This window comes from Delphinapterus leucas, chromosome 3 (assembly GCF_059928025.1).
Source record: "Delphinapterus leucas isolate spDelLeu-1000000601 "Yukka" chromosome 3, BTC_Dleu_Yukka2, whole genome shotgun sequence".
NCBI classification, from domain to species: Eukaryota; Metazoa; Chordata; class Mammalia; order Artiodactyla; family Monodontidae; genus Delphinapterus; species Delphinapterus leucas.
Genome location: NC_143131.1, coordinates 83,095,517 through 83,111,075, shown reverse-complemented (window position 1 = coordinate 83,111,075; position 15,559 = coordinate 83,095,517). Strand labels below are relative to the sequence as shown.

Below are 15,559 nucleotides of genomic sequence, written 5' to 3'. Positions count from 1 at the left end.
TTTGTGTTTCCATACAAATTGTGAAATTTTTTGTTCTAGTTCTGTGAAAAATGCCAGTGGTAGTTTGATAGGGATTGCATTGAATCTGTACATTAATTTGGGTAGTAGAGTCATTTTCACAATGTTGATTCTTCCAATCGAAGAACATGGTATATCTCTCCATCTATTTACATCATCTTTAATTTCTTTCATCAGTGTCCTATAATTTTCTGTATACAGGTCTTTTGTCTCCTTAGGTAAGTTTATACCTAGATATTTTATTGTTTTTGTTGCAGTGGTAAATGGGAGTGTTTCCTTAATTTCACTTTCAGATATTTCATCATTAGGCTGTAGGAGTGCTAGGGATTTCTGTGCATTAATTTTGTATCCTGCTACTTTACCAAATTCATTGATTAGCTCTAGTAGTTTTCTGGTAGCATCTTTAGGATTCTCTATGTATAGTATCATGTCATCTGCAAACAGTGACAGCTTTACTTCGTTTCCATTTTGGATTCCTTTTATTTTTTTTTCTTCTCTGATAAATGTGGCTAAAATTTCCAAAACTTTGTTGAATAATAGTGGTGAGAGAGTAGGCAACCTTGTCTTGTTCCTGATCTTAGTGGAAATGCTTTCAGTTTTTCACCATTGAGGACAATGTTGGCTGTGAGTTTGTCATATGTGGCCTTTATTATGTTGAGGAAAGCTCCCTCTATGCCTACTTTCTGGAGGGTTTTTATCATAAATGGGTGTTAAATTTTGTCAAAAGCTTTTTCTGCATCTATTGAGATGATCATATGGTTTTTCTCCTTCAGTTTGTTAATATGGTGTATCACATTGATTGATTTGCATATATTGAAGAATCCTTGAATTCCTGGAATAAACCCCACTTGATCATGGTTTATGATCCTTTTGATGTGCTGTTGGATTCTGTTTGCTAGTATTTTGGTGAGGATTTTTGCATCTATGTTCATCACTGATATTGGCCTGTAGTTTTCTTTCTTTGTGACACCTTTGTCTGGTTTTGGTATCAGGGTGATGGTGGCCTCGTAGAATGAGTTTGGGAGTGTTCCTCCCTCTGCTATATTTTGGAAGAGTTTGAGAAGGATATGTGTTAGCTCTTCTCTAAATGTTTGATGGAATTCGCCTATGAATCTATCTGGTCTTGGGCTTTTGTTTGTTGGAAGATTTTTAATCACAGTTTCAATTTCAGTGCTTGTGATTGGACTGCTCATATTTTCTATTTCTTCCTGGTTCAGTCTGGGAAGGTTGTGCATTTCTAACAATTTGCCCATTTCTTCCAGGTTGTCCATTTTATTGGCATAGAGTTGCCTGTAGTAATCTCTCATGATCCTTTGTATTTCTGCAGTGTCAGTTGTTACTTCTCCTTTTCCATTTCTAATTCTATTGATTTGAGTCTTCTCCCTTTTTTGCTTGATGAGTCTGTCTAATGGTTTATCAATTTTGTTTATCTTCTCAAAGAACCAGCTTTTAGTTTTATTGATCTTTGCTATCATTCCCTTCATTTCTTTTTCATTTATTTCTGATCTGATCTTTATGATTTCTTTCCTTCTGCTATCTTAGGGGTTTTTTTGTTCTTCTTTCTCTAATTGCTTTAGGTGTAAGGTTAGGTTGTTTATTTGAGATGTTTCTTGTTTCTTAACGTAGGATTATATTGCTATAAACTTCCCTCTTAGAACTGCTTTTGCTGCATCCCAAAGGATTGGGGTCATCGTGTTTTCATTGTCATTTGTTTCTAGGTATTTTTTTATTTCCTCTTTGATTTCTTTAGTGATCTCTTGGTTACTAAGTAGTGTATTGTTTAGCCTCCATATGTTTGTTTTTTTTACCGGTTTTTTCCTGTAATTGATATCTAGTCTCATAGCATTGTGTTCAGAAAAGATATTTGATACGATTTCAATTTTCTTAAATTTACCAAGACTTGATTTGTGACCCAAGATATGATCTATCCTGGAGAATGTTCCATGAGCACTTGAGAAGAATGTGTATTCTGTTGTTTTTGGATAGAATGTCCTATAAATATCAATTAAGTCCATCTTGTTTAATGTATCATTTAAAGCTTGTGTTTCCTTATTTATTTTCATTTTGGATGATGTGTCCATTGATGAAAGTGGGGTGTTACAGTCCCCTACTATGAATGTGTTACTGTCGATTTCCCCTTTTATAGCTGTTAGTATTTGCCTTATGTATTGAGGTGATCCTATGTTGGGTGCATAAATATTCACAATTGTTATTTCTTCTTCTTGGATTGATCCCTTGATCATTATGTAGTGTCCTACTTTGTCTCTTGTAATAGTCTTTATTTTAAAGTCTATTTTGTCTGATATGAGAATTGCTACTCCAGCTTTCTTTTGATTTCCATTTGCATGGGATAACTTTTTCCATCCCCTCACTTTCAGTTTGTATGTGTCCGTAGGTCTGAATTGGTCTCTTGTAGACAGCATATATATGGGTCTTGTTTTTGTATCCATTCAGACAGTCTATGTCTTTTGGTTGGAGCATTTAATCCATTTACATTTAAGGTAATTATCGATATGTATGTTCCTATTCCCATTTTCTTAATTGTTTTGGGTTTGTTATTGTAGGTTTTTTCCTTCTCTTGTGTTTCATGCCTAGAGAAGTTCCTTTAGCATTTGTTTTAAATTGGTTTGGTGGTGCTGAATTTTCTTAGCTTTTGCTTGTCTGTAAAGGCTTTAATTTCTCCATCAAATCTGAATGAGATCCTTGCTGGGTAGAGTAATCTTGGTTATAGGTTTTTCTCCTTCATCACTTTAAATATGTCCTGCCACACCCTTCTGGCTTGCAGAGTTTCTGCTGAAAGATCAGCTGTTAACCTTATGGGGATTCCCTTGTGTATTCCTTGTTGTTTTTCCCTTGCTGCTTTTAATATGTTTTCTTCGTATTTAATTTTTGACAGTTTGATTAACATGTGTCTTGACATGTTTCTCCTTGGATTTATCCTGTATGGGACTCTCTGTGCTTCCTGGACTTGATTAACTCTTTCCTTTCCCACATTAGGGAAGTTTTCGACTATAATCTCTTTAAATATTTTCTCAGTCCCTTTCTTTTTCTCTTCTTCTTCTGGGACCCCTGTAATTTGAATGTTGGTGCATTTATTGTTGTCCCAGGGGTCTCTGAGACTGTCCTCAATTCTTTTCATTCTTTTTTCTTTATTCTGCTCTGCAGTAATTATTTCCACTATTTTATCTTCCAGGTCACTTATCTGTTCTTCTGCCTCAGTTATTCTGCTGTTGATCCCTTCTAGAGAATTTTTAATTTCATTTATTGTGTTGTTCATCACTGTTTGTTTGCTCTTTAGTTCTTCTAGGTCCTTGTTAAACATTTCTTGTATTTTCTCTATTCTATTTCCAAGATTTTGCATCATCTTTATTGTAATTATTATGAATTGTTTTTCAGGTAGACTGCCTATTTCCTCTTCATTTGTTAGGTCTGGTGTGGTTTTTCCTTGCTTCTTCAACTGCTGTGTGTTTTTCTGTCTTCTCATTTTGGTGGGCTGATCCATGGCTGGTGGTGTGTTTTGGGGTGTCTGTGGCCTTATTATGATTTTAGGCAGCCTCTGTGTTAATGGGTGGGGTTGTGTTCCGGTCTTGCTAGTTGTTTGGCATAGGGTGTCCAGCACTGTAGCTTGCTGGTCGTTGAGTGAAGCTGGGTCTTGGCGTTGAGATGGAGATCTCTGGGAGATTTTCACCATTTGATATTATGTGGAGCTGGGAGGTCTCTTGTGGACCAGTGTACTGAACTTGGCTTTCCCACCTCAGAGGCACAGCCCTGATGCCTGGCTGGAGCACCAAGAGCCTTTCATCCACATGGCTCAGATTAAAAGGGAGAAAAAATACTAAGAAAGAAAGAAAGAAGATAAAATAAAATAAAGTAAAATAAAATAAAATAAAGTCATTAAAATAAAAAATAATTATTAAGAAAAATTTTTTTAAAGTTAAACAAAAAAACAGACAGACAGAACCCTAGGACAAATGGTAAAAGTAAAGCTATAAAGACAAAATCACACACAGTAGCATACACATACGCACTCACAAAAAGAGAAAAAGGGAAAAAATATATATATATCTTTGCTCCCAAAGTCCACCTCCTCAGTTTGGGATGATTCGTTGTCTATCCAGGTATTACACGGATGCAGGGTACATCAAGTTGTTTGTGGAGATTTAATTCTCTGCTCCCGAGGCTGCTGGGAGAAATTTCCCTTTCTCTTCTTTGTTCACACAGCTCCCGGGGTTCAGCTTTGGATTTGGCCCTGCCTCTGCATGTAGGTCACCTGAGGGCGTCAGTTCTTTGCTCAGACAGGATGGGGTTAAAGGAGCAGATTCAGGGGCTCTGGCTCACTCAGGCCGGGGGGAGGGAGGGGTATGGATGTGGGGCGAGCCTGCGGCGGCAGAGGCCAGCGTGATGTTGCACCAGCCTGAAGCGCGCTGTGCGTTCTCCTGGGGAAGTTGTCCCTGGGTCACGGGACTCTGGCAGTGGCGGGCTGCACAGGCTCCCAGGAGGGGAGGTGTGGATAGTGACCTGTGCTCGCACACAGCCTTCTTGGTGGCGGCAGCAGCAGCCTTAGCATCTCACGCCTGTCTCTGGGGTCCACGCTGTTAGCCGCGGCGCCCGCCCGTCTCAGGAGCTCCTTTAAGCAGCGCCCTTAATCCCCTCTCCTCGCTCACCAGGAAACAAAGAGGGAAGAAAAAGTCTCTTGCCTCTTCGGCAGGTCCAGACTTTTTCCCGGACTCCCTCCCGGCTAGCTGTGGTGCACTGACCCCCTTCAGGTTGTGTTCACACAGCCAAACCCAGTCCTTTCCCTGGGATCCGACCAAAGCCTGAGCCTCAGCTCCCAGCCCCCGCCTGCCCGTCGGGTGAGCAGACAAGCCTCTCGGGCTGGTGAGTGCCATTCGGCCCTGATCCTCTGTGCAGGAATCTCTCCACTTTGCCCTCCGCACCCCTGTTGCTGCCCTCTCCTCCACGGCTCCGAAGCTTCCCCCTTCTGCCACCCGCAGTCTCCGTCCGCGAAGGGGCTTCCTAGTGTGTGGAAACCTTTCCTCCTTCACGGCTCCCTCCCACTGGTGCAGGTCCCGTCCCTATCCTTTTGAATGTGTTTATTCTTTTTTCTTTTGCCCTACCCAGGTACGTGGGGAGTTTCTTGCCTTTGGGAGGTCTGAGGTCTTCTGCCAGCGTTCAGTAGGTGTTCTGTAGGAGTTGTTCCACGTGTAGATGTATTTCTGATGTATCTGTGGGGAGGAAGGTGATCTCCATGTCTTACTCTTCCGCCATCTTGAAGCTCCTCTCTCCTTATGTTTTTTTAATTTCACAGAATGTTACTACTTATGATGGTAGTTCTTGACCTGCTTTAAGGTTTTATTTCAATTTATCTGTTAAATATTGATGCCATTTGTTAAGGCCTATTTTCCTCTGATTTCTTTTTAGAAATCAATAAGAGCCATTTATTTTGCATTGTTTCTCCAAAAACGTCCTGACAAATGGGTAGTTTATTTTTCTTTGAAATTATTCAAACTGTTATAAGCCAAACATCACAAAGCTTATTTATAATGTGATCTTATAATTACATATAATGTGACCTTGGAGTACCATACAAATGATATAGCATTACGTTATATTCTCCTAGCTATTTTTTCCCCGCTTTAGAAATAAGATAATTCAGCATGACCTTCATACTGCCAAACTATTTCCAATAATTGACATTCCCTGATGGAAATAATCATTTTTTTGACTGAATTTGCCTCACTCACTTTAAAAATTTATAAATAAATGCGCTTTTTTAAACTAACCAACTGCCTCAGCTGGCATTTGTAACCACACACAAATCATGCTCACAAAACTTTCCTATAATAACCATTCCATGTTAAGAACACCTGCTTTCTCAGAGCTGAGAGAGCTTCAGGCTGTATCAAAGTTTCTTCAAAGCCTTCAGACTGTGGTTTTACTATTCTCCTTGCATGAAATCTATGTCTGTGATTTCTTCAAGATGCTAACAATATACATGCTATGGCTTTTGCTCATACCTTTGGGTTATGAGAAAATTCTTAGATGTTCTTCTCTAACAATTCCCTATGAATCCTCTTTACTGAGAATATGCTTTCTCAAAACACTTGTGATAACAAAAGGCTCATAATGCATTTCACATTGCTCACAAAATTTAGCACATGGCCTTTACCCAACAAGAAAAATTAAAAATGTGAAAGGTCAAACCTGGTTCAAAGGAAGGGTGAAAAAGAAGGAAAAAAATAAACCGGAATAATAATGGTTAAGTATATTTTTCCCTTTTTTGGATGTTTGTAGTGAATATTTCTTCAACCAAATGAAATAAAACAAAATTTGGGTTTTTTCATATTCAGTAGTCTACATGTATTTGATCCAGCCTGGAAAGCTTCATAAATTATTTTTTTTTAAGAAAAAGGAAATAATATTATGTAAAATCTGAGGCAAGTATTTAAGCACAGCAACGACCAGAATTGAACAATCTTCCCCTCATATTTGGATCACCAGGTATATATTTCCCTGAATAGGAGATAATAAAAACAAAAATAAAAAGACCAAACAATTTATTAACTTTACTTATAACTGTACAACTTTGAATGTCAGAGAAAATCCACGCTCTTCCTTAACTTGTAGCTGATTCCACATAAGATAATGAATGTACCAAGAAGTATTGGCCACCTCCTTCCCTGCCAGAGGTAATGATTAAGTTGTGAGTGTGCATGTTTTTCAGGTGAAGAAAATTTGGCAACAGTGGTGGATCAAACATTTTGGAGTATTTTATTGCCTTTTTTAATGAATAGTATAAAATACTTACCAGCATTGAAATATGTTTGCCTATCTAACAAAATTTTAAATGGCATAAGTGGTGAACTATTTACAAATATTTGTTATTTGTGTTATGTTGTTCTGCGGGTTGAGGCAATATTCTTAATTAGCTTTAGTAAAATGTGACTTAAAAATTGGAGTTGAAAAAGTCAGTATAATACAGGCAAAGCATTTATTTGTTTGGATTTTTAATTGAAATATTAAAGATTTTGAAAACCTATAGGCATAGTTTCAAATCCTCTTTATCTAGGAAAATTACTTAATCACTGCCCAATTACTGTACCTTTTGCAGTCATATTTAACCCTTTCTGAGAAGATTCTACTCTGTAGGTTATATAAATGTTTTGTTCTAGTTCTTTTTGAATACAAGATTCCACAGTAATATTTACTCACATTCCAGGTCCCTTGTCTATTCATATGACCGCAAAATAAGCAAGAAAATAAAGGATAAGGAAGATAAAATAAATGCATTCCACTTTCTAAATTCTTAAGAAATATATTATTTCTTCAGCAGTCTTTTTAATGTCATTCATACAGTTACTTTTCAAATTTCATTTACTTTAATTATACAAAGTGTACTTGCTATAGGGTATGTTGAACGTTTCTCTAAATTCTTCTCTTGTGTGTATGTTTTTTTCCCCAGTTACTGGCTGACAAACAAAGTTCCCATCAAAAGACCCAGCACAGGTCTGCTCATGTATACCCTAGCCACAAGATTCTGTGATGAAATTCACCTGTATGGATTCTGGCCATTCCCTAAGGATCTGAATGGAAAAGCTGTCAAATATCATTACTATGATGACTTAAAATACAGGTACTTTTCCAATGCAAGCCCTCATAGAATGCCATTAGAATTCAAAACATTAAATGTGCTACATAATAGAGGAGCTCTGAAACTGACAACAGGAAAGTGCATAAAGCAATAAAGCACATCTGAAACATACAGACAGACTGAATATGCACTTCTTTTCTTGAAGATGCTTCCTAAGATTTGAAAACAGGATCCAAAACAAGACTGGGTTTCAGCATCCACCACTTATCTGAAAGGTGATAAAGGACGTTCATGAGAAATGCACTACCAACTGATGAAATACCTGCAAAGTGCTCTGAAAATTAAGTATTTTGACTTCAAGGGTCCTAGTAAGTGCCACTTCCACTAAGAACACAGTTTGAATGTATAATCAGTAGTGTTTACAAGATCCAACAATGCACTCGTCATTAGTTAATGAAGCAAAAATGTTCATCACTGTTGGGCTGCCACTGCAACGCCAAGCACATGAGAAGAGGAACCCAGGAACACAACTCAGCCCTTGGGGAAACTGAACCGTCCTGTCAGCAGAAATCAAGATGGAAACAGTTTGAGCAGTGAAATCCATAAAATTAAATAACTCAAATAAATGCCTTCAGTCAGGATTCTGAGTCTGATCATGAACTTTATGTTTTTGTTTCTGTTCTGTTTGCCTTCTGGAATCTCTTTTGGTTTGGGTATTGGGGTGCTTTGAAAATCCTTCTGAGATAAAAATGAATGAGATAAATAACCTTCAAGTGATCATTTTTAAAGTTCTTGTGTTTTTAAAGGGTTATCACACAATGACTTTGTAAAAAAAGTTTTATTTTGCACAACTCTAAACCTCCAGATTTTTTCCCAACAGTGTAGAAGGTACCAGATAAACTGTATCACTCAGTAATTTTGAGCCATTCTAAAGGAAAGATAAACTCTGTCATTTGAGATGGTAAAATTAGCAGGAAAAAAATGTTCTTTTGGTACCAAAGATTATACTGATGTGTCTACACAACAAACCATTTTCCTTTCATGAAAATAACATATTAATATATTATTTATGCTACTAAAGCAAAAGCTGTCTCTAGGCATTTTAAATTTTCCAAATTCAAACTTTATTTTTATTTGAAGGAAGGTTCCACAGCTTTTACATTTCATAATGATTTTGTGGAAGCATTTTGTCCATTAGAATAAATGTTTGATAGGGCTGAAATGTGACTTTTCTTTGATATCCCCCTTGTTATTCAGATGGAAAGATTGGCATGCTCTCTAGATTATTGTTAAATTTTCTTAGAGCAGAAATAATATGATTAATAGAGTATTGCTTTCATCACGGAGATGATTAATTTTAAGAGGTTTAACAATGAAACTGTACATCAGTATTTTGCACTTCAGATTAATTAAATTGACCAATATTTTTTCTATAGTTAAATTTATTCACGTTATCACATTAATGTGTTTTCAGAGAAACACATGAAATTCTTTATAAAGTGATTTTTAAACATTTTAACACATAATAGAATTGACCAATAGGCCAATTTCTGGTAATTACTATGCTGGTAGGTAATTCTGATGGTAAATTGTTTCTTTAGAAAGCAGAAATACTGTGTTCCCATTTCTACTCTTGACCTGAAACAACATAGATTACTTCTTGTTTCTTAGGGAAGGCAGTCTGAGAAAAGAAGAAATAGCATGAGGAGTATGTATGTTTTGTTTCTTAGGGAAGACCGTCTGAAAAAGAATGAATAGCATAAAGAATATATATATATATATTTGTTATCAAGAAAAAGGATATTCACAGTAACTACAGTTTTCAATATATTAATAATATGTGGTATTCTTTTTAAAAATATGATAGAACCTTGAGATACAGAAGATTATATTTCCTGAGAATTTATGTGTCTCTAAGAAAACAGAATAGAACCCATAAAATAGAATCCATAAAGACACATAGCTAAAAATGGATAGAATATGATGTACTTTTATCATTGAACCTTTTACCTCTTGGAAGTTTTTAAAGTACTAGATAAATATTTTGAATGTAAGGTTGAAAAGTCTGATTTACGCAATGAATCAAAAGTAGGTAATTACTTAATTTGGACTATTTACAGACAAGTCGTTTGAGTAGCCTTTAATTTGAATTCAATAAAAATTTTGAAGTCATGAGTAAATTCTTGTAGATAAAATACATGTCAGAACTCATTAAAAGTATGTCTTAAAAAGCAGCAGCAAGGTACCTTGCCATTTTTACTGCATTTTCAACAAATGTGTTTAAACAATTATAAGGCCACAGCAAAAGCATCCCAGACATTCGCTGTTCTGTGCATTGTTTATCTCATAGATGTACATAGAGTAGTGCCTTTTTAGCTTCACATTGCTTTGTTACCCTATGCTTTGTGTTCTCTAAATACAGTGCCCAGTTCTGAAAATGCTCAGCATATAAAAAGGGCTTCAGTATCGACTGAGACTATTTTTGTTCATCTCAGGGAACTTTCAATACTCAAGAATGAATTCAATTAAAGGCATTTAGTGTTCAAAGAAGACAAACTGTACAAGACCAATTCATTCCCTGTTGTATACCTTTCCATCTCCCCTTCCCCTTCGCGATCCACTGTGGCCTTCTTACGGGGATAGGGCAAGGAAATCACTGAAGGCTAACAGCAAGAATAAGAAAAAGAATTGAGATTTAACCGATCAGGGGGCAAAAGGGATAATGATGAAATCAAATTATAAATACATACTTGAAATATCTGTTTTTTTTTTCTTTTGAGACTATCATACGTTCACTTCTTTAATATTTTATTTCCTTTTCACGATTTAAACCTGTACCTGGCAATGCTCAGGCAGCTGATTGTGAAATATTCCTGTCCTTTAGAGAACATGGTTGTTACTGTGCTGTTGACATGAAGAGGCCATGGAAACATTTTCATCATTATTACCCAGCCTGTTCTATACTTAAAATTAAGTTGCTGGAATAAAAAGAATAAATCAGTAACAGACTTTTCTGGGCAAATCTAATGATTCAGCCCACAGGACTGATGAAATGACTGTGGAAGTTTTTCTGTCTGAAAGAAGGTGCTGGGCATTCAAATGTCTTTATGTATTGTATATCATACGAAATATATATCAGTTGCTAATGGGAATTTCTACATATATGCTTACAAAAACAATTTATTTAAATAATGCTATAGGTAGTGTACATACCAACTAGTTATTAAGCTACTACACAGGAAAAGGGTGAACAAAGTAATTTATTTCTAATTGAGCCAGTTAGTCATAATGCACACAGTGTGGTATTTGGTTCATAAAAGAATTGTTTTCATGTGGTTATTGTTGGAGTGTCTATAATTGTGGAAGGGGTGTAGGAAGAGTTATGTATAGTTAGTTGTTACCTCTACAAGTTTGAGAGTTTCCCCATCAGACATCAATATACCAACGTTTGACAGATTGAGCTAGAGAGGGTTATTGTTCCTATTTGATGGAAGAAAATCCAAATAAAGCCCACCTAGAAATAGATATTTTATTATATATGTGTTATAGATATATCTACATAGTACAAATAGACATGTGTGATGCATATATACAATGTTATATATGTGTGTCTGTGTGTATACACACTTAGTCTGTAATATACACACACTAGATTTGTGTTATGCTAATGTCTTCGGGGCCTGCACTGTGAAGCACTCTGGAGATAAGACCACTTTAGAATAAAGAAGTTCTTTTGAAACTTCAGTTGCTAACCTGCTTTAAAGGGATCTATTTATAACTGAATTCTACATTGTTCATACCTAGAGTTACAATAAGGGTCTAGTGTATCCAAATCTTTAAAAAAAAAAATTTAAAAAATGTCTTCAAGCTGGCAATGTATTTGAATTGCAGTTTTCAGATTGTGGCTCCAGACTCTGTGTCTCCCCATTTAAGTAGCACTTTTTAATAAATACTGTTTCTTTGTGTAGGCAAAAGCACAAGTGTTTCAAATGTATATAGCAGGGGGAAGAAAAAGAGTTTACAGAGATAGTATTGCTGCACAGGATAATTGCTACTGAGTATTTCTTACATCATTTGTGGAATTGAAAGATGAGGTTTATTCTGTCAAGTTCATTCTGTTCAACACTGTTTTTCCTTTTGTTTATGTATAGCAATTGGGTGTTACTGTTTTATCATTTGTAAAACTGTAAAATAAATTAAACCCCCTTTTTTTTTCAATTTTTCTCTTATCTCTTATATCTAAGACCTCTGTTCCACTTTACATGTCAACATATGGTAGTGTAAAGCTTTAACAAGCTTTAGCTAGTGCTTCTGTTTTCCCTCCCCCTCAGCCCCACCCACTGGCAATTTGGCAAATCATTTATTTAAAGTGTATACCTGGCAATATGAACAATATCAAAAGCCCATGAACATCAGGAGATCCTTGACAGTTTTCTGTGTAGTGCATTCTGTTTGTGGTTGAGGGAATGGAGTGTTACACAAGTTACAGTCATTTATATCCAATTTGTATTCCCACTGACTGTTGTCAGTGGGTCACTCCAGCTTCGTGGCTGAAGAAGCCAGTGGCTCCTTACACATTGCACATTCATATGGCTTCCCTGTGACTTGTGATGTTGACTGCTCTTCCACTCACTTGGTGCTGTTTGCAGTTCACCTTCCAGGGGGTGATTCTGAAAACCGCATATTTAAATCTTCCATGGCTTTCTAGAACTGGCTAGTCTATGTTTTCAGACTGCACTATTTTCTCCAGAAATTATTAACTTTGTTTTCATGAGGTCACTTTTAACCTTTTGTAATTTTGAAACATTTGCTAGAGACCAACAATGAACCATTAACAATGGTTGATGAATATCAATCTTATTTGTATTTGCATAATTAACTTTTACTTTCAAAAATCCATATACAGTGGGGAATCCCTTTGTATTCTTGGGGTATAATCAGACCTCATCATGAGCCTGTGAGATGTGAGCTGTAATATCCCATTTTTATAGATGTGAGATTATGTGATTTGCTGAAGGTCACAAAGCTCAGAAGTGAGAAAACAAGGATTTGAATCCAAGTGGTCTGTCTGACTTCAGCGTCCTTAATGATCAGATTTTTTTTTTTTTTTTTTTTTTTTTGCGGTACGCGGGCCTCTCACTGTTGTGGCCTCTCCCCTTGCGGTGCACAGACTCCGGATGCGCAGGCTCAGCGGCCATGGCTCACGGGCCCAGGCGCTCCGCGGCATGTGGGATCCTCCCGGACCGGGGCACGAACCCATGTCCCCTGCATCGGCAGGCGGACTCTCAACCACTGCGCCACCAGGGAAACCCAATGATCAGATTTTTATGCCAATACTTTTTAACTGGCAAGAAGTTTCCTGGGAAACTTAGTTTGCAAATAAGTCATTATTTATGGAGCACAGATTAAAAGTTGAGGTAAGTCTATAGGCAGGGTATATCATATAAACTTTGGGGCAGTCTAATAAGTGAAATACAAATGATTATCTCTAATAACAAGAAGAACTATGCCTTCCAGGGCAGTGTCTCCTGGATGGTGCTGCATAAACACTGATAATTCTTGCTCCAAACTTTTCCTGTATTTTTTTCATGCAAGCTGGATTACTGTTATGTTAGAATCTGACTTTATGTACCACAAAATTGATCATACTGCAGTTATTTTAGAGTCTAATTATGAGATTTCTATACAAACATTTTAATTGAATCTGGGTGTTTCATCTCCATTAGCAATTTAGCATTAGATGATATTTACAGAAATATCTTAAGGTTGAAATTCTGCAGATGACTAAGTTCATCCATTTTATATTGATTTTTTTTTTTACTAGTTTCCTTCTTTTCCTGAGAATGGAAGTAACCTAATCTCCAAATTAAGGAGCAGTTTAGTGATTTCCCCTATATACTGGCTTCATCATGCATGAGTTCATGAAAGCAAAACAAATAAATAAATAAATACTCTCAGAAGACTATAAGTATTATTCAATCCATTCTTAAAAGATAGATTTCCGTCACTTAGGTACTTAATTTCTGGAATCTCAATCAATAAATTATGTGAAAGAATCTAATGCTAACATAAATATCTCCTTTAAAAATATTTTTGCTTCCAGATTGCTGATTTCTGATTCAGTCCCCAAAGTGGAATTTCTCAAGTGAACACAAGAGAACACTGGTCCAGGACATGCTCCAAAAAATGTGCTCAGTGGATGACAACTCTGTATATCTCTTCCTTGGAGATTCAGAAAATACATTAACATAGAAAAAGATCAGAGAAATCTTGAGATAAAGAGAGATATTTCTATTGTTTAAAAAGTCATGGATAATTTTGTATATAACTTCCATTAAGTATGAAATTATGTTCTTCAGAACAGATTTTGGATAACACTTCTGAATACAGCAAACAACACAAAAGAAGAGAACAGATAAGAAGCTTCAGTTAGAAAGGTCGATGCTTACTTTATTCAGTGTTTTCTTTTCCCACAGGCCAAAATATTTTTTGAATAATATTTTCAAATAGGAAAATATTTTAAACATATATTTATTCTCTAAACTTTTTACATTAATTTTTACAGTAACAATTACTCTCTTTTCTAAAATAGTAATCATACCATGACTACTTTCCTAAGAGCAGTCCCAAACCTAAGCTTTATTGCTTATACTGGGCAATACACAAATTAGTTAGCTTTAAAACATTAATAGCACAGGAAGGAAAAAACATGCTATGAGGTGCTAATTTGCATTTTCCGGAACAACTCAGTGTATTATAGTAAGCTGTGGCTCTGCTGTCTGTCCAGCCCAGCTTCCTTCACTCCAGCCTCCATCACCACACAGATGGGCTGTCTATAAGCACATCTGCCAGTGCTGCCAAAATGTAAACACACTCAGCTGGTAGCAGATGTTTTCCAGGAAAGATCACTACCACCAGAGTTGTGCTGCTTTGGATTCTGTGTTCGTCCATCTCCGTGATTTGGGCAGACGGTCATTGTGTTCAAATAGATCGTTTGTCTCTCAGGTAGAGAACAATAACAGGGTAGATGCAGGCTCCAATGTGTAATATTTACCATGTACATATATGAAGAAATGTTTCTGAAGGCCCTCCTAATAAGTCAAGGATTTTCTTCTTTAAAATACGGGCTTTTATTTTAAGACTGTATTTGCTGAGTTCACAAAGGTAAAACATAGGCTTAGTAAAAGAAAAGTACGAATACTTTCTGCTTTTCTACAGACATTGTAATTGTTAGTGTTCTTGTGAGTTGTCAGAATAATCATCTGTGTTCATGGTTCACAGTCCTACTCTTTATCAATATACTGGGCATTCATTTATGGGGTAATTTTATTTAATTCTATAGACACTGATGGCATGTTTTCTTACGTGAGCTTATCAATTCTTTTAATATGTATGTGCAAATCTTGATGGCATGTAAAATCTAAAAATAATTTATCTTATAAAATGGTTACATTTATTCAACTTTTGTAAAGTAATACTACCTATTAGGCAGTATTATGAAACATGAGGAATACCTTTTCTAATGGTTATAAAATTTTAGATGAAAGAGAAAAACATGAAGGTAAATAATCATATCCTTTGGTGGCAAGTGCTCTATTCCTAGAGTGCCCAGAGAGTTAGGGCAGTACAGAAGGGGCCAGGCAGAGAACACAGGCTACTTTGAAAGTGATTTGTAGTCAGGTGGTAGAATCAAGACAAACAATACTCCATTAACACAGAAGACCCAGTGGGGATTTTTTGTTGTTGTTTCTTTTTTTGTTTTTATAATCTAATGAGTAGGGTTTGAGAAACTATTATCCTAAAAAACTGAAATATTCAACAATCCCTGCTTATGGAATTTACACAATTTCCACCCCGCTCCTGACCATACTTCCCCAGAATCATTGTTGAATTACAAGTTTTAATAAAGCTGAAATTCACCCTAAACCAAGAGCTTACTCCCAAGACTAA

At 36.2% G+C, this 15,559-nt stretch overlaps 1 protein-coding gene across 2 annotated transcripts in view; it reads left to right on the top strand.

Annotated features, from left to right (window-relative positions):
* ST8SIA4 (ST8 alpha-N-acetyl-neuraminide alpha-2,8-sialyltransferase 4) overlaps window positions 1-11,827 on the top strand; it is a 106,140-nt gene extending 94,313 nt beyond the window's left edge. Inside the window, exon 5 of one of the 2 annotated variants that reach the window (XM_022592173.3) lies at window positions 7,481-11,827. In XM_022592173.3, coding sequence (XP_022447881.1) covers window positions 7,481-7,763 — 283 coding nt within the window. In that variant the 3' untranslated portion in view covers window positions 7,764-11,827. The remainder of the gene's footprint in view (window positions 1-7,480) is intronic. The other variant, XM_022592163.2, reaches the window with a different exon arrangement.
* The last annotated feature ends 3,732 nt before the right edge of the window (window positions 11,828-15,559 follow it).